Consider the following 19712-nt stretch of genomic DNA (forward strand, 5'->3'; position numbering starts at 1 on the left):
GGCTTCACACTTGTTATTCTTCTCTAATCCCTCCATACAGTCAGGGCCTATATTGTCCTTTCCTCCTTCTCAGGAACTCACTGGGGCTCTGATCATTGAAACAGGCTGCCCAGAGTCAGTTTTGATGATAGTTGCAAGCTGCCTGTGCAGACCTGGCCTGGCTGGATGGCATGTTTCTCTCTGCATCCGGGCATTGGGATCTGCCGGTCATGACAGACGATACCTTATGCTGAGCTGAGCAGCCTCAGAATTATTTGCTGCAATGACTCCATGCATTCCTCTCTTTATTTGTTTGCATACTTATTTTCTGCTAATTTAATTTAGATTTAAATCTTAATGGCATAAATGATTCTTAAATTATGCTGTATATTTGGAAGGCTGCCGTGGGCAATATCACTCATCTGGGATGTTATGAGGCTTCCTCAGAACAAAGGCCTTCAAAGGTTTCTATCATGATTACTATGTTACACATGCAAAGTGCTATACTATAATAATATTAATAATACTTTGTGGGAGCAAAACAACTATTAGTGAGTAATGGTTACAATTTAAAAGCATGTATGATAAAGTTGGATATGACATTTTCCTAAGCTCACCATTTACCCCCTGGGGGTTCAGGATTCTTTTATTTTCTTTAAAAAGTCAATATGCATTTTATTCATTAAATGGATTTTTAAAAGTTAGGGGACATATCACGAAGTTGTGTAAGTCCATGTGGCTCCATTGCCCTGCTCTAATTAAGCCAGCAGCTGATTTGACCTTGTATTTCACAAAATATATTTTTCGGCACCTGTTGATGATAATCTTTTCTTTCTACTGCTTTTTTCTTTCTACTGAACTTGCTCTTTAGACGTGACTGTTGATATATTTAAGCCTCCAGCTTGAGATTTCTATGTCTTTCACTAAGATGCCTAGAGAACTGAAGTAAAGATACTCAAAAAAGACTAAAGAGTCCAGCAGTCCCACTTGAGAAGTTTTGGGCTCAGAAGTCCTAGCTCCAGATCGTTGGTCACATGCACATCAAAGTGCGGAGACGGAGGACTTACAGCAAACCTTTTACAGTGTGTCAAAGCTGGGCATGAAAAAAGGCTGGAGGCTTGAAAATGTGAGTGACCTTGTGCTTTGATGCACTCCTGGAGACATCTTTTGCACATTAGTAACCTTTCTCTTCTTCAGTCTACTCATTTATTACATGGGGTATTAAATGCTAACTCTTGGAGGGTATCAAGCTATTCATTTGTATTTTTTTTCCTTTAGAGCTTCACTAATATAATAGTGGCTAAGTATCTACCACCTTGATATCTCTGATGCGTTGGGTACTGACCATCCTGGAGAAAGGATACAGGACCTGATGAACAGATCCAAGAAGGCATGGAGACTCTACTTTATAGAGACTTCAGTTAGTTCAACTTCCCAAGAAAGCCATCTTTTGTGGGTTATCAACAGGGCACTGCCTTCAAGATGTTAAGTCTTCATAAAACACTGCACTATTTTGCCCACTTCTACCTTTCACCATAGCCCAGAAGCAGACTGACAGTATCTGGCCTGCAGATTTCCTGTTCTGTGGTTGCCCATGGTTTTTGGGTCAAAAGCTTTGATTTATGGGACTGACGGTCCCTTCAGAACTCAATATGTGATGATCATATGGTGACATCCATCCTGCAGGAGACAGCCTGGGCACCCCTTCCATTCCACTTCAAAGACATAAGTGGTGCATAAATCCCTGGTCCTTAGCCAGGAGTGAAGACTGCACTGATCTGAAACCAATTCAGATCACTGGAAAGATACTTCTAGGTTTCTACCAGCCCACCCTGCATAGTTCAGGCTGAGGATATGAAGTATGAAAAAGCTTCCTACCAGCATAGATGTTACCAGGGTAGATTTCCCATTTCCCCCATTAGATACAGGTCTGCATTTAAAGTGCTAAAATAAAATTAGTGCTATGAAACCTGACTATGAGCTTTTGTTCAATCAAATTATTCAAAGAACTGATGATGAAGGTGGTTTCATTCCCATTGCAACTCCTCCAAAGTCACCCAAACAATGCAAATTATTAATATGGATTTGAGATGAAAGGAAAGTGCAGGGTTATACGTGCATATGTTGTCTGCAGGGCTCAGAATTATCTAGCAATCACAATGAGCAAAAAAGGCTTACACCAATGGAAGGAATAGCACCTGCAGCAAAGTCTGTTTTGTAACAAAATAAAATAATCATTTACAAAGATGCCTTGAATCCCTCAGGCAGTTTGGGGAACTGTATAAAAGAGCGAGCAACTGAATGCTCTTCAACTACTTCTCTTCTCTTGACTTCGCCTTCCTAGAGAACTGGGTAAGATCCATTTGACTCCTCTTTATAACTGCTGAACTGTCACTCCAGGGGGAGTTTTTTTCCTCATCCTATACAAATACTGTTCTCGTTATTAAGAATCCTTCTGCAATGAGTCTGTTGCAGTAGGAGGCTTTCAAAGTTAAGATTTGGACTTCCAAAGTCATGTAAGAGTTATTCTTAACTGGGCATAGGATGTTCAGATTCCTTGGCTAGCTTTGAAGAGTCTCACCTTAAAAGTACTTTGATGCAGGAGACTATTCTTTGAAGCTATTTTCAGAATATGTAGAGTGTCCAAATCCTCAACTGATTTGGACAGAGAAGACTTCAATGCTGCTTTGCACCAGCTGGGAGATTTCATGCATGCAATGATGGAAATTGGCTTTCATACAAACCACTGCTTTTCTGTTCTTTATTCATATGATACCACTGTCAGACACATATCTTCAGCTGGTTTCAGTCAGTGTAGCCTGGCAGCTGTCACTGGAAACCATTCCAACCGCAGGGAATCTAGGCATTTCTTTGACCAGGAGAGACTCTAAGGAAGGGATTGCTATTGCTAACATTGCACCACCACTAATCCAGGCTGTAAACTTTTGGCAGAGTCTAGATCAAAGCCCCAATTTGGGTTTGTCATATAACCAATGCAATGGGGACCTGTTCTTATTCAGGGGTTCTTAGTGATACAGTAATTCAGTGTATAGCCAGTAAACCTAACACGAGTGAAAGGTTCAATCCAAGCTCTTCCACTGGCTCCTGAAGTGACCAAGTATGGGCCTTCCTTTCTCTGCTTCAGCTGCCCTTTGTATGAACCAAGGACAACAGTTGCCTATTTTTACACTATATTTGTTAGTGCAGAGACTTCTACAATGCTAAGTTTCCATGTAAGTGCTCTGGACAATTTTATCTATGTTTCAAGACACAAAAAGGAGGAATAAGGTGGGGTGTGTTTAATGGGCAGTCTATTATTGTTCTTTCTGTCTGTCCAAAGAGAGCAATATCTCCATCAACGTCCCTGAGAACGTTACCCTACTGTCATGCTTAGCTTTGAGCTTCCCAGTTATGCACATAGGACTAAATGAACACAAAAAATGACTGAGTTTCACCCTTAACTGGGTTCAGTTTTTGCACTGCCGTTTCTACTGGAGGATGTTCCAGCACTTCTCTGCTCTCACGGTTCCTCTTCTTCCTTTGGTTTCTTTTAGGCTTATCTCCATTGCAGCACGATGACTTCAACCGGGGCCCTGTGCTGTTACCCGCCCCGTCCCTCATGTGATGTGGTGTGCCCGCGGCCATATGCTGATGCCTGGAACGAGCCCTGTGTGAAATCCTGCGGTGACTCCAGAGCTGTGGTCCACCCACCCCCAGTTGTTGTCACCTTTCCAGGACCCATCCTCGCCTCCTGCCCTCAAGAGAGCTACGTGGGAACCTCTTTACCAGAAGTCAATGGCGGCTCATTTGGTTCTGGGAGCTCCTTTGGTGCTGGATTTGGTTACAGAGGCAATCTGGGCTCTAGAGGCTATCTGGGTTATGGAGGGGGGTCCCTGGGTTATGGAGGGGGGTCTCTGGGATATGGAGGGGGATCTCTGGGTTATGGAGGGGGATCTCTGGGTTATGGAAGCTATCTTGGTTCTGGAGGGTCTCTGGGTTATGAAGGCCCTTTCTGTGGTTTGGGGGGCCCTATCTGTGGTTACGGCTCATACGGTGGGTCATACGGTTCTGGATTGTCATCATATGGTGGTGGATATTCATCGCCTTACTATTCCCGCCGGTACAGTAAGTACCGCTATGGAAGCTGTGGAACATTTTAAACCCAGCAAGAACATCCATGGCACAGAGAATAATCAGGAAACGGAAAACAAGGCACAGATTCATGAACAAACGGTGGGGCCTGGCTTTTAGAAGTGCTGAGCATCCCCTGTTCCTACTGAAGTCAGAGGAGCAGTAAATGCCAAGCACCTCTGAAAAAAACAGGCCCTAAAATAGAGCTGGGCAAATATTGGATAGTTTAGGGTTGCTAAATTTTGCTTAAGTGTTTTCAGTCTTTTAATTTTGGTCACTTTTTAAATAGGAGCACCAAAAACACACAAAAAACCAACAAAATCAAAGCAAAAAGTCAAGCAACTTCATTAGACAAATAATGAACGCTCTAATGTTTTGGTGGTTCTGAAATGAAATTCTTCCTTTAAAAACATCAAAGCCCTTTAGCATTTGTTTTACAGCCAAAATGATTCGCTGAATTCAACCCAAAGCAACAGTTTTGCATTCCCTGTATATTTTAGCAAAATTAATTTTCAGCTAAATTTTGCCCAGCTCTACCTTTAAATATATTTTGCATGTCACAGTTTAGATCCATGACAACTTCTGCTTATTTTTTCCAGCTATATACTTTTCCCGTTATAAATTAAATGGGTCAGAATTTCAACTACGCTAATCATTGCCCTCTGCGTTGCCAGTGTAGTTTAACGGGGCTTTACTGTTTATGAGACTAAGTCCACTTTTGTTCCAGTGTTTCTAGGAATATGTACCAGCAGCTTGTGGCAGCATTGCTGAAGAACATGTATAATGGAGAAGCTGCTTAGTACTTGCTTTCTCTGCTATGATTTGGCCTATTGAAAAACCATCTGGGATTAAATAAGTACTTTGTTAAGGGGCAGGGAAGGGATGCGATGATCAAACTCTGCAAAGAACTGCAACAAAGAAAGCAGAATGTCTTGTGAGAAATGTGTTGCCTTTAGTCTTTGAAGCTCTGGAAATATTCTTTATTTTTGTATTACTGTGCTCTAAAACTGTAGACTCCACTTCTTGTTCGCATTAAAAATTATGCTGCAATGTAATATCAGTCTTCTGGTTTTCCCTTCTACGCAACAGCTAAATGAGAAGCCTCTCTGTGGGAAATAATTCCCTTGGCCAAGGCCAAGCATGTGGGTTGTGCCTTACCCAAGTGCTACTCAAGCCCTTTAATGAAAGGGGACTCTGGTGCCTTCTATGGGTTGATAGCACTATGGAGGCCCTCTAAGAGGCCTGTGTTAGCTACTTTTCAGTGGTGATGCTATTGAGTAGGAAGATGACTGCTCAGTCTGGGGCATGCATGTGGTTAGCATGGGTTACATCTTAGCTCTTCCCTCAGTGGGAAGTCCGTACACTTTCCTTACTTTTTAACAAACTCTGGACAAAACTCCCTTGTGAGCAGGCAGCCAGCACTAATCTTCCTACTCAATCCCCATAGTTGGGATTTACTATTTAAATTATACGATTTAAATTATAATAAGAACCAGATTTGCACCACTAAAAGACACCTGCTGCCAAGCCCTTCCTGATTATGCAGTTCAAGTTTCCCAGACTTGTTATTAGACCCTTCCAAATGCAGAGGGTGGGAAACATTAACTCTAAATAGCTAATGTGAGGCTCATGTCTGGAGGAGAAGACTCGCTTTCCTAGGATCAGGAGCTCTGTTCCAACAAACAGGATTTTGTTTGCTCTGAGCTTCCCCGGCTGAATATCCTGTGCCCTACGTAGGGGGAAAGGCATGGGAGGAAAATTTGAAGATAAGCAGCAGTAACAGCAGAGCAGAGCATTAACCATGCATGAGCTTGACTCATCTGCCAAAGCCAAGCTGAATCACTGATTTGCAACTAGGAGCTGCTCAACAAAGTAGCACCTGGTGGAGCTGTTTGTCAGAATTTGAGCAGAGAGCGGTGGCGAGCCGTGTTCATCTGAGATCAGGCAGGAAGCACGATAGAGTTGCACAATATAGACTAAGTCAAGCAGAGAGCTGTGCATGGATGAGCTTGCTCATAGTGAGGTTGACTGGACCAGGGGATGCAATTTCCAGGGCAAGAGGGAGTGATAAGTGCATGGACAAAGCACTTTAAACCACTTGAAAAGGGAAAGAGGGAGCTGGCTCCCGGGAGTGAACATCACCTGTTGTGATCTGTCACATCTGTACAACCCTAAATTGGTCGGTGACCCTGAATGAAACAGGGTGAAAATTGCAGTGGTTTGGCTATGCTTGTATCACTAGAGAATCATGCTGACCCAACACTGACAGCTAATATCATACCCTGCAATGCTGGGGCCATTGCTACGTAGCCTGAGATTGGGAAGAGCCGATTCCAGTCTCTTTTGCATTATTTCCAAGCATGTTTTCTCTGGCCCCAAATAAAGACTCCTGGATTCTTGGTTCCCAAAGGATTTGAGTGCTGGAAAAGAAAAGCTGCCATCTGCCAAAAGTGATTGAGGGATTTTTATTATATTACCCAGAGCAAAAGCAAGCGCACCGTTCTAGGTGGGGACACAACCTGGAGATTGGGTTATTTGTCTAGTAAGACAGCAAGAGACACAGAGTCTAGCCCTTGGTATTGCCTTGAGCACATGGCAGAAAGGTTAAATCAGGGAATATCTAACATTTATCATCCTCTGCACCATTCTGCCATCCAACTTTAATTCTGCCTCTTTGGAGAAAGCAGTAGGCAATGTGATTTTGGATATCTTCATGCTCATACGGCAGGTCATACAGTTCTGGATTGTCATCACATGGTGCTGGATGCTCACTGACTTTCAAACCAGTCCTGCTGTTGCAGTGAGCCCCAGGATGTGACGTGTAGGCAACAAGGGAAGGTAGTGAATTTATCAAAGCCACAGCAATTTACACTAGTTGATAATCTGATCCTACTAATCATTTAAAAGGAGAGAAATCAGCATCTGGATGCAAGTCCCTAAGTGCAACTCTAGTGTCATTTCCGATATAATTCATATAGAGAAATGAAAGCCCCAGTTTGGAAAGGTCAGATATAAATTCTCCTTCCCGAGGTCTAAAACAGGGGGGCGAGGAGGAAATTCAGGGTAGTTTATTTAAAAAACGTACCACATTAGTGTGCCCAAACTTTCCCCGTGAAATACCTGGAACTGGATGCTATCAAAGTGACACAGGGCAGAAATGATCATTGCTCTGATGCAATGCATTAATTAATTAATTAATTAAGCCCCATCCTTGGGGGTTTTCAAAACCTGGCTAGATAAAGCTGTGTCTGGGATGATGTAGTTGGGGCTGGTCCTGCTTTGAGCAGGGGGTTGGACTAAATGACCTCTTGAGGTCCCGTCCAACCCTAATCTTCTATGATTCTACAATTCTAACTCCTACTTTATAAGTATACAGCTGATAAACAGGTATCCACAGCCCCAGTTCACATATGTTATTGTGGATCCAAGGCAATGAGTGAGTGTACCGCCCCAAGGGAGACAATTGAAAGTTCCCAAAGGATTAATGCATCAACAGATACCATCAATGTACAGAAGCAGCTGACATGCTCTGATGCATTCTGAACGAGGAAAACATGTGTTAACAACCTTGTCCCTGCCCTGCTCTGTGTTATAATTTTCTAAACCAGCATGAAGCGCCAGAGGTCCGTAACAAAATGCTCACTATTTATTTACTGGAGCCAGTGCATGTGACCCATCCCTGTTCCTGAATCTTCATCCTTCCATGGGTTTTATAGGAACAGTTCTGAGAAACTCGAGTATGGAAAAGAAAGTGGGGGAAAAAAACAAGCATACAAAAAAAAATTCGATTCAGCAGAGAGAAATGAGCCAGGAAGAGGAATGTGGAGAAAATGAGCAGTTTTGTGGTTAAAGGATTGAATTGGAAGTGTACAAATACTTCCTGAGTCCTAAAGGTCATCTGCAAAGCTGGTCCCCAAAGCCTTGCCAAGCTCAGGCAGGTGACGTTGATACCAGCTATGCACTGGGGTATCAGTAGCCTACCCATAATCCTATAAGCTTCTCTTCCTCCCACTATCGGTCAGACCTGTTTATTTGGTGTCACAGTTCTTCAGGGCACAGACAGTCTGATTTCATGTTTGCACAGCGTCTGGCAAAACGGAAAGCCAATCTCCGTTGTGGAAGATAAGCAATTATGGAATAGTAATTGCAGATAATAACCCTAATGAGAACTAGGCGTGCCCGGGATCTCCTTCCAGCTGTTTCACTAAAATACCCAAGGCTATTTGGAAAATGAGTGATCATCTGTGTCGCCATTATTCCTTCTACAAATCAGGAAAAGTTGCCCAATTCATGTAGGTGTAACAGAACAGTAAAATGAAGGAAGTTAGGGGTTTCATTGGCTAGTAGATAAAAATATTTTTTCTGATTTACAAAACCCTAGGAAAAAAGGCTAACCTCAAACAACAGCAGGAGGGAGGGAGAGTGGAAGGGCTGGGGGCAGCATAGTCACGAACAACAGCAGTGACCTGCAGGAAAGGCATCCATGAAAACTTTGTTGATGAAGTGAGTGTCATGGGCAGGACCTAGAGAAATGGGGAGATCGGGTGGGGTCAGAATAAAGAAGATTAGAGTTAGAGGGGGATTTGGGGTGAATGGAGAAATGAAACCAGGAGGACATGGAAGCAGAGACATAAGGGCCAAAATCCAAATTCCCTTTTGCACTGATACCCAGGTACCCACTGAGCTCCCCAATCTCCTCAGCAGCTCTCATTAGCAGAATATCTGGACCTTTTCCTTCATCCTAATGTGACCCTGCCCTCACTTTATTCCTGGTCTGAGCACAGAGGTTTACCACCATCTCAGAAAGATGCCCCAGCTGTGTAGTAACCTACAGCTGCCCTGTACATTAGATGGTTCATCTGCAAATAGGGGCTGATGCCTGCAATATGGAGAGGGGAGCTTGGGGGATTTAATTTCTCCTCCTCCTGCTCCTGCTTCCAGTTGTTACAAGAACTTCCCTTCTCTGCACCATCTATCCCCCTCCTCAGGTGGCTGAGGGTGAGATAGGTGGTCTTGCATAACCAGCCATGCTTCCTATACTTGTCCACCACTTGGACGATACTGTAGTCTCCCAGGATGCTGCGGGTGGTATTGCATGGACTGCTACAACACAGGAAATCAAGACTGGAGAAATTTTCTGCCACAGAACGCTAGCCACAACCTGAGCCCTACCTGCTCCCAGCACCAAACTCCTTGGAAATGCGCTACGACAGAAGAGCTCCTGATTACTCGATAGAGAGAACTCGTAGCGCACGGACAAAAGAGGGGAAACGGCAGTATGAGGGTTTCAAGTACCAAAGGGAAAAGAAGGCCAGGAGGCTGAGTTTGCCATGCAGCACAATCTTTAATGGGAATAAGAGGTGGCGGTAACAGGACATAATCATGCAGAGAAAGTTTTGGGAAGGGCTTTAGCCAACATCTGCTCCAAAACTCTCCGAGCTGCAGAGAGCTCAGAGCACCCTGATTTCAGCTGGACCATTGGTGCTCAGATTTTCCAAAAGCCATGCCCCTCGATGCATTCATGGTGGTCTTGATTTCCAGTCCGTGTAGTTCCCTGTGCTGTGGGTTTTCCTGCTGGGTTTAACAGGACCCGCAGTTGCCATAGCGGTACTTATTGTACCGCTGGGAATAGTAAGGGGACAGACATCCTAAGGAGCTCCCGGACCCAACAGAGCCCCTGGAGACAAAGGAGCTGCCGATCTGGAGAGGCTCCGCGGTGCCCACGTAGCTCTCCTGGGGGCAGGAGCTGAGGATGGGTCCTGGGAAGGTGACGACCACTGGGGGTGGGTAGACCACGGCTCTGGAGTCACCACAGGACGTGACGCAGGGCTCGTTCCAGGCATTGGCGTATGGCTGAGGGCAGGTCACCTCACAGGGGTTGTAGCAGCGGGAGCTGAGCAGCTGGCGGTTGAAGGACATCTTTCTGAAATGGAGCTGCACCTAGAAAAGACAAGGTAAGTGTAATGCTCAAGAGAGGGTGCAGTGAGAGCCTCAAAGGGTCTCGCATGGAAGTCTAGATGGACAGGAAGAGACAGTTTTCCATCGCAGGCATTTCTTTTCAAATTCCACTCACTCTTTCTTTGATCGCTTTAAAAAAGGATGTCAAGGCCACCTAATAGTGATGAACCTGCTTCCCACTCTGCTGCCCCATGCAGCCCCTCTCCTGAGAACAAGCACCGGTGCATGTGCTTCTAGAGAATGGAGTTGCTAAGACACAGACAGGCAGTGACTGGCTCAGGGTCACTTGGGGACTTCGAGAAAGAGCCAGAACCAAAACTGAGGAAGTCCCAGGAGTTTCAGTGTTGCTGAAAAGCAATGTGGAGAATAGGCACTCTGTGAACTCACCTTTAATAAGCCAAAAGCAGAAGTCAGTTTTGATGCACATGATCTCTATATGTGAAATAATTGAAGCCCTCCCCATCCGGTGGAGATGAAGATGCTTTCCTCAAGTCAGCTCAGAAATGAGCTCTATAGCTTTCCTTTATGATATCCAATTGTATTTGAGATAAGGTTGTTTTTTTTAGGAGAAGGCTTTGGTACATATGTGGAAGCTTTCAATATTTTGCATTATCTATGTCCAGTTCATTTTAATAGGACCTAACAATCCTAAACCCACAGGTAGATCTGGAAATCCAACCCTTAACTTCTACAACCTGCTCCCATCAATGCCTGGGGGTGAAAATGGCTAAAATGATCTCCTATGAAAACAGTCTGTGTTCAACAACAGAACAAGTCCCAAAGTATCAATGCAAAGCTCAGTTTTGAAGCTTCTACAGCAACATTTTACAAAGTTGAATAATAGAGATTTAAAGAAGACTTACTTGGTTCAGCCAGGAAGAGAAATGCCGGAGAGTGATTAGAAGAGCTCTGAGCTGCAAGTGCTTTTATATGTTTCCTTGGACTGCCTGGAGCCACTGAGACATCCTTTATGTGTGTGGGCCTTTCATCAGATGAGAAAAAATGTCCTGCATGTGTCACTCCGCAAGCTGGGGTGAGTTTTGCATGCTGTTTTGATTACTGAGCAATTTGCAGACACAAGGGATGTGGCATGAATATGACAAAGTCAGTAGGAGGCTTTCAACTGAAACCTGTTCTGGCCAGTTCATCCCCAGTATCATTCCCCTGCCTTCATCAGTGTTACAGTAGCAAGGAGTCGAATTCTTGGTTAATTATTTTAAAAACTGATTCAACACAGAATAGTCGCATCATTAAGGAGAAGTCTAGGCCTCTCTTCCTCCAAAGACTCGTGTCCCTTTGTTGTACGCAGGTGTGTTGCACTTTGAGGTTACGTGAGTTTCCTCACCTCATTTGAGTTCAGTGCCACTATAAATCCTTGCTGTATTAGACCCCATGTTATTGCAGGTAAGAACAAACTTGCTGCCAAATCTCTCAGGAAGAAAGAGTTAGGGTCCCTATTCCTGCTTCATAGCTTTCCTGAGTGCGACAGCTGCTAAGCATTAGTTTCTGAGCCCCTCGATCCTTCCTGTGGTTCTTTCCACCGTGTTCCCTTTTTCCCCGTGTTGACACGAGAGCTTGCAGTTGGAGAAAATGTCGCCAGGGAAATTTTATTATTTTTTCCTAGAGAGATATTGAAATACTAGCAAATTGCCTGTCAAGAATGAAGGGGGGGACAGAGGGCAGGCAGGGACAGAGGCCCATGTCCAGGTCACCCCTCCCAACCCTACTGCTTTGGGGCTGGACATGCTGCACCCCCTCCCCACCCACCGCTTTGGGACCAGGGCCGGGCCCACTTGCCCCACGCCTCTTTGAAATGATGGGTGGGGACAGAGCACTGCCACCCAGCATCCTGCACCACCACCACTGCCTCCCAATAGCAGGGGGATTGGAGGAAAGCTTGCCCTGCTATCCCCTCCATCCCCCTTGGCCAGCACCCTGTATCGCCACCGCCACCCCCTGGTCCATCCCCTCTGTCCTGCTGTCATGGTGCCGCGCTGCTGCCACCACCTCCTGGCCAAATGATCTTGGAGTACTCTGATTGGCTGCTAAGACAACCAGTCAGAGCGTGAATAAAGCGTTATGGACAGACAAACATGCAGATTAAGGCTGATAGATAGATAGATAGATAGATAGATAGATAGATAGATAGATAGATAATTCTTTTCTTGATTTATTGCACGATTTATAGATTTAGACTTAAATCTGTAGCTCAGTTATCTGCCAAGTAGGCACCTAGGTGCTGCCATTAGTGCCTGTCAGAAGCAATAAATCAATTGATGGGGATTGGAGGTATGATCTCCTGTATCCCACTGCATCCCAGCTTGAGTGGTGCCACTAGATATATGGTAATAGGCAATGTCCACAGACCAAAACAGTGTCCTCAGCACACCTTCAGCTCACCCATCAAGCTACGCAGCATTACGGATCTAGGAAAGACTTGCAGGGGGGAGCGGTGCCATCACTGCCTTCCCCAGAGGCAGATATCCCAGTAGAGATACCTGCAGGTAAAAGTCTATACGTGCACTTCCTTGTATCCTAGCAATCCTTTCCAAATTCCTCTGGACCCCCCTACACCACATCTCTCCTGGCATTCACAGGGTGCCACACACGCACCTGATGAAATGTTTTTCATAAAATCAGATATTCTAAGTGTTTCGTGGAAAAATGAAACATCCCGAGATGACAGCATGGACAAGTGTTACTGCTGTATTTGTGTAGTTGGGTGTTCCCCTTTGGCCCCTCTGGACCTGCCCAGCAAAATTACCTGGGGCAGACCATTTGCATTTCTGAGGCTGCTGTGATGTGTTGTCCGTGATTCATGGGGATTCACTCTGGCTTTACTGGTGCCAGAGCTGCTGGTCCAGTTTGGTGCCTTCCTGGTGTCAATGATTCAGCTCCTGTTCCAACCAAGCATTGCTTGACAGACTCGTGCGCCCAGGGTTGTGAAACCTTCAGAAGTCAGAATCGACACCCTGAAATGAAGCAAAACATGGGGAAGACCTATAGGGCCTGTTTCTCTCTTTGCCAAATACAATCCCAGCTCCCAGTGCCTACAGCACCACTTGGCAGCACTCAGCGCTTCTCCAAGCCAATGCTTGTCAGCTCATTCAGGATCATGGATCTTGCTATTGAGTTTTATAGCCCAGTAAAGATTATAACTTCTCCCTCTAAGAGGTAAAAAGTAGCTTCCCTTTTCATTGCCATTACTTTTTACGAAATGCGTGTGAACTAGGTAATCATTATGGGTAGTCAGTAAGTCTGACTTATAAAAGGATAATTGAGACATGTGCTGAGGTATTTCTGTAACATCACTCGCTGATTCAAGGGAAGAATTGACTAAGGAACATGAGCACTGTTTTGTTGGTGGCATTATTAATCATTAGATAGTGTGACTTACATCTGTGCTTGGTGGTCTGGGCACTGTAGAGATGCAGAACAACAAACCAGCTCTATCCTATGGGACCAACCTGAACTAAACATGAAGGTGTATCCAGCAGTGGGAGGAAGAATTGCTATCTGTGTTGTACACAAGACAGGCTGATGCAGGGGGTTTCAAAAACTATCAATAAACGAAGATCCATTCAGTAATGAGCTCTTGTAAGAAGCTGCCCCCATGAGATGTCCCAGGATAAGCTGTGGTAGGGGCCAAAAGTGAACAGGAGCTTCCTGTGTCCAGTCCCGTGCTTTAGCCACCCAACCAGCTGTTGTCTCCAAGAAGCTGTCTGGAGCTGAGCGCCTTGTGCTGAACTGTGATGTCTAATATGTTCTTTACTCTTTTCTGCTATTTTCTTGCCTGTTTTCCATAACACAGCTGCCTAGAATTGCCCTGATAAAACATAGAGGAATGAGTGTATGTTCCCATCCATCAGCTATAGGATAATGGTGTGCAAGTATCAACCTGACTATTCTGAGTAAGTGATCTATCTTGGACATGCCCTCGCATGTCAAAATGGAAATCCACACCCTCTTTTTTAGTTCCTTTTTAATGTGCACGCACACACACACGCACACACACACACACACACACACAAACACACACACACACACATACATGTTACTTTATTTATATATCTATTTCTTTTTGAACACCAGTGAAGTCAGAGGAATGATACCAGGGATTAATTTGGTCCAGATCTTTAGACTTCAAGGACACCTGCAAGCTGCTCCCTGTGTGTCATGCCATTCTGAACTGAGACATTGCCTGATAATTGGAACCAGTATGCAAAGCACCTGTGGAGGTATGACATGGCCGGGAAATATTATTTTGCAACCAATAATGGCCACATGCCCTGTGATCCAAACAGGCTAATGAACTGTATAAAAGTGCTCACCACCAGCACTGCTCCATGCACTTCTCTGGAATTCTCCTCCTTGGTGAACTGAGTAAGTCTCACTTCTCTCTGTTATTTTTTATCTGCTAAAATCTCTCTCTCATTGAGCTTAAACTCTCAGATACTTTGTGAGTCCCTGTACTGTTGCCAGGAAGCCAGGGTTTGGTTGTGAGCATTTGTGAAGACAGGCTTTAGAAGAGTGGATCTAAACCTTTTTTAGACACAGGCTCCCCTTGTTAGACTTGAGACACCCTAGATTTCAAACATCATCCTATATGTGCTTTAGATGTACTTTTCTGCTGTCTCTTTGATCCTTATATTAACGCCACTTGACCTTGGGTGTTTCAGGTGCAGCTCCATTGCAGGAAGATGTCCTTCAACCACCAGCTGCTCAGCTCCCGCTGCTACAACCCCTGTGAGGTGACCTGCCCTCAGCCATACGCCAATGCCTGGAACGAGCCCTGCGTCACGTCCTGCGGTGACTCCAGAGCTGTGGTCTACCCACCCCCAGTGGTCGTCACCTTCCCAGGACCCATCCTCAGCTCCTGCCCCCAGGAGAGCTACGTGGGCACCTCAGAGCCACTCCAGATTGGCAGCTCCTTTGTCTCCAGGGGCTCTGTTGGGTCCGGGAGCTCCTTAGGATGCCTGTCCCCTTACTATTCCCAGCGGTACAATAAGTACCGCTATGACAACTGCGGGTCCTGTTAGACCCAGCAGAAAAACCCACGGCACAGGGAACAGCATGGGAGTGGAAACCAAGGCCACCATGAATGCATCAAGGAGCATGACTTTCAGAAGATCTGAGCATCAGTGTTCCAGCTGAAACCAGGGAGAGCTGTAGGTCCTCAACACCTTTGAACAAAGAGACCCAGAATAGTTTCCATATTTGCATTAGATGTATAACACTGTGCAGTCATTCTGCCCTATGTGCAGCCTTTTCGGAAAGAAATGATGTCGGTTTCTAGTTATTAAAAACGACCACATCAGAAATGTATTGGAAACATTGCTTTGTCCCTCTCTGTAGACTGTTCTTCTCCAATTTCATAGTGTCTGGAAGAATCTGAAATAATCTTATAAAGGGCTAAAAACAGGACTTGCTCATCAAAGTCTGCAGCTGCAACTAGGACAAGAGCCCCTATAGTGAAATTCTGCCCATTTTGGGGTGGGCAAGTGATTTTGGCCCTTCTCCAAACTTTGGAAGCAAATTCTTTATTTTCTGTATGTGCTCTGAGCTCCATTTCTTGTTCCCAATAAAGATTGTGCTGCATCCTAATCCAGACTTCTGGTTTCACTTTCTCCTCCACTTCTGAATTCAAAATCACTCCAAATTAAATTATCCCCTTGTGAGAGGGACCAGAATGTTGTACAACTAATGCCCTACTCAGGACCATTAAGAACATGAATCTGGCCCCTTATTTGGCCTATAACAGCCTGCAGGTTCTTCACTACAGGAGTGATTTTCACATGTGTCTCACTGTTTGGGAATGATTCTTTGCATAGGGATGTACAGCCTCATTGTCGCTGTCACCTCTTCCAGCTGACATTGCACTAGAGTGGTGGAGAAGAAAGGTCTGTAAGGTGTTACCAAATTTGCCCATTACTTTGGGGTGTGCTCATTTATTAGGGAAAGTTTCTAGGGTCTTGGTGATTCTGTCAATGTGCTGCTTGTGTTACTATACGGAGCTGTATCTCTCCCTTCTGCAAGCCCTCACCCCCAGTGGAGCTATCTTGCAGGACTCAATCTCAATGGGGCTGGGTTCCTCCAGTCACCAAATCAGTCATACACACAAACACACACAAATTAACGTGACACGCCTGACCTGGCCGGGCTGATCAGCATGGACAGGCTGACACCCTCATATGCCAAGAATCAGTTCATAAGAGCAACAATAAAATGCAGTCAGACACAAGCACACAGGTAAACAGAATCCCTCTGAATCCGGCTGGGTGTCCAGCTGACACCCTCATGGGCCAGCATTCAGTTCATAAGGGCACGTCTGAGTCAAACTGGGTCAATCAGCCTGTACAAGCTGATCCCCTTATGTGTTTCAAACTCAGCACGTCCCAATCTTTGGCCTCTTGATGAGCAGACCCCACAATAATTTGGGCTTCACAGGGATCTTTAGCATAGGTAAAAGAAGCGTTGCTGCAGAGCACGGGAGGAAAGAGAAGCAGAGAAGGAAAAATATACCCAATTACTACCAGTTTGACTATAAAAGTTATTTATTGCTAAGCATATGAAATATATAATAGTACTAGTAGTAATAGACATGCAAAAGAAAAACAAACACCAACAATGACAATACTACCCTGGTTTCACTAAGTATTTGGGGAAACTTAGCTCAAGCTTAACTGATACAGTTCAGGTTCAGAAGTTTATGCCTAGAAAGAAGACAGAGAACGCTGGGATCTCACCTAGTCCACGGTACTCAGGCTGCAAAGCTGACAGGCACAGTCCGTAGCACAATCCTTGAAGAGAGAGATGATCTGTTCTTCCAGCGTCCCAAGAACGACAGGGGATGGTGTCAGCACAGGGGTTTTCTTCTTCTCCTTCTTTCCTCCTGCTTCTACTTCTTTTCCTTCCTTTTCCTCTTCCTCTTCTCCCTCTAGCAGCACACACACTTACAGATTTTTATACCCTCAGTTCAGCTGCTTCGAAGCACCCTCAGTAGTGTAAATCATTGTCTTTTCTATTGACAAGGGGTTATCTGGTTTGGACCATCTCAGGAAACTGATTGATAATCAGGAAACACTTAAGATTAGGGAGTAACCCAAATACTTGGGAGCCAGCTTGAAATTCCTATGGGTGGCAGATATACTGATGGGATATCTCATGGTTTCTTCAGGAACAATAGATAGCTTGCAGCATCAGGATTTTGGATTTTTACTTGTTGTGCACAAGCCTCAGCTTAGCATGACTTTTCCAGATCTTACTATAGTCTTTTAACAGACTTAAGACAATTATTGGGGTGCTCATAACCTTTTGTGGAGAGGACTCCCACCAGTCGTCTCGGGAAAGATATGACAACACCTGGGATTAGGGCTCCAGCAGGCTGGATGCTGTGATGAACCCTTAACCATTGTTCAAATGTTGCCCATACCCCCTCTGACTCGGTCTCTTGCCTCAGCATTCCCTAACCCGGCAACCGAGTTTTAGTCAATCAAGTTTAAATAGGCCTCCCATAGTGGGACCGGGGAATGTACGGCCCGAGATGCCTATTAAACTTAGAGCTGTGTGTGTGTGTCTGGGGGGGAAAAGTCCTTAGTAAATCCAGATTAGAACTGGTCTGATAAATGCTGAGCTGGGTGTGTGTGAACATGGGTTGATTAACATTGGAAGCACAGATTCCCCATCATGCAGCGCTCTCCTGCTTCTCTGGTCCCAGAATTCACTGCAGTCTCTGCTTCAGGCTTTCTGTTTTCCATCTCTCATGTAAATGAGACCTAGGGCAGTTGATTCACTCGTCACCCTTATCTGGTGAGGGTCTTAGGTGCGTCTCTCACTGCATCTTAATCAGTTTCGTTTAGGTAGAGGAGGGGAGGGGGGTGAGTCCTTTGTGAGTCAGACAGACTGCATCCTGTACCAGGGTTCCCCAAGAATACAGAGCTGAGACGTAACAATTCCCCCCGTTGATGGGGTGCTTGCGTTGAGCTAGTATCCCCATCACACCACCTCTCGCTTGAGTTTGAGCACGCGGTCCTGCGGCGGACGGTGCCCACCTTCGAGGAACGCTGGGCCCTCGAGGGGGCGCTCTGCCAAGTCGAGGCGGGGCACCTGCTCCTCGCTCTGTAACACTCCCGGCTGCTTAAGCTGCGGTGATGCGTCCAGCGGGCCAAGACCTTGGACTATGCTTCACGTGGGTCGAGCCCTGAGGCCCCCCATGGGTGTCCCCGCTGGCAGAAATGTAAATATGTAAATAGTCCTTTGGCTCACTATGGTTTTTTTAATCTAGAGTGTACGGGCAGGCCTTGCAGGCCGTGAGCCCAGGACCATGTCCGTGAGGCCCAGGTGTTCGGGCCAACCTGTACATACTCTTTACTGGCCCTGATTTGTCACCCTCCCTGGAATAAATGCCTCTTAAAAGTCTATTATTTACTTTCTTTCTTTCTTTTTTGTTTTTTATGAAATTTTATTTTTACTAGTTATTATTACTAACATTATTAATATTATTATTACTTATTCTTATTATTTCATTATTGTCAGTTGAAATATCTTATTGTTATTATTGTTAATTGGATTTTAGTGTTATTACTTGGATAGTTTGTTTTTGGGTTTTTTTCCTTTCAAATGGCTCCTAGAACAAAAGGACCCTGTGCATCTCCAGTTACTGCAACACCACCTATAAAACAAAGTCAACTTGACCCTTATTTGTTAAAAAATCAGACTTTAGATATGAATAGTCCACAAGCATATATATCAACATCAAACTCCTTTACTCATTCAGATTCGGGTACCAAGATGGTCCTTGATTTTGATTCCTTATTACATAACTATAAGCCTTTACAGGAAGGCATATCCAGAATAGATAACAACTCTAACTCACAGACAACTGAAAACACCAGTCTTCCTTTTTATACTTGCAGACTATGCCCTCAGAAATCACCAAAGACGAATATACCTCCTCTGCTCGCACTTGTAGGGAGGCAGTTAGACGGGTCAATGCTACCATGGAGCTGAGGATGGCATCCCAAGTAAAGGACAACAAGAAATTGTTTTTTAGATATATAGGGAGTAAAAGGAAGGCCCAGGGAGGAATAGGACCCCTGCTAAATGGGCAAAACAATTGGTGATGGACAGAGGGGACAAGGATGAACTCCTCAACGAGTTCTTTGACTTAGTGTTCCTAAGTGAGGGGCATGACAAGTCTCTCACTGGGGTTGTAGAGAGGCAGCAGCAAGGCGCCAGACTACCATGCGTAGACCCTGAGATGGTGCAGAGTCACTTGGAAGAACTGGATGCCTTTAAGTCGGCAGGCCCGGATGAGCTCCATCCAAGGGTGCTGAAGGCACTGACCGACATCATTGCAGAGCCACTGGCGGGAATATTTGAACGCTCGTGGTGAACGGACCAAGTCCCGGAGGACTGGAAAAGGGCCAGTGTGGTCCCCATTTTCAAGAAGGGGAGGAAGGAGGACCCGGGCAACTACAGGCCAGTCAGTCTCACCTCCATCCTTGGCAAAATCTTTGAAAAAATTATCAAGGCTCACATTTGCGAGAGCCCGGCAGGACAAATTATGCTGAGGGGAAACCAGCACGGGTTCGTAGCAGGCAGATCATGCCTGACTAATCTAGTATCTTTTTATGACCAGGTTA

At 45.1% G+C, this 19712-nt stretch overlaps 3 protein-coding genes across 3 annotated transcripts; 2 read left to right on the forward strand and 1 right to left on the reverse strand.

Annotated features, from left to right (window-relative positions):
* Window positions 1-2238: 2238 nt before the first annotated feature.
* LOC102385804 (scale keratin-like) lies at window positions 2239-5165 on the forward strand. The gene is made up of 2 exons (XM_006036082.1): window positions 2239-2331; window positions 3534-5165. The coding sequence occupies exons 1-2, from the start codon at window positions 2281-2283 to the stop codon at window positions 4137-4139; spliced, it is 657 nt and encodes a 218-aa protein (XP_006036144.1). The 5' UTR covers window positions 2239-2280; the 3' UTR covers window positions 4140-5165.
* A 4278-nt stretch (window positions 5166-9443) lies between these two features.
* On the reverse strand, window positions 9444-10976 carry LOC106722953 (feather keratin 4-like). Its single transcript, XM_014525911.2, has 2 exons — window positions 10932-10976; window positions 9444-10050 (listed from the first exon to the last, which is right to left on the reverse strand). The coding sequence occupies exon 2, from the start codon at window positions 10027-10029 to the stop codon at window positions 9691-9693; it is 339 nt and encodes a 112-aa protein (XP_014381397.1). The 5' UTR covers window positions 10030-10050; window positions 10932-10976; the 3' UTR covers window positions 9444-9690.
* A 3450-nt stretch (window positions 10977-14426) lies between these two features.
* On the forward strand, window positions 14427-15268 carry LOC112548076 (feather keratin 4-like). The gene is made up of 2 exons (XM_025192318.1): window positions 14427-14451; window positions 14748-15268. The coding sequence occupies exon 2, from the start codon at window positions 14769-14771 to the stop codon at window positions 15105-15107; it is 339 nt and encodes a 112-aa protein (XP_025048103.1). The 5' UTR covers window positions 14427-14451; window positions 14748-14768; the 3' UTR covers window positions 15108-15268.
* Window positions 15269-19712: the final 4444 nt, after the last annotated feature.

Source organism: Alligator sinensis, unplaced genomic scaffold, assembly GCF_000455745.1.
Source record: "Alligator sinensis unplaced genomic scaffold, ASM45574v1 scaffold771_1, whole genome shotgun sequence".
Lineage (NCBI taxonomy): Eukaryota > Metazoa > Chordata > Crocodylia > Alligatoridae > Alligator > Alligator sinensis.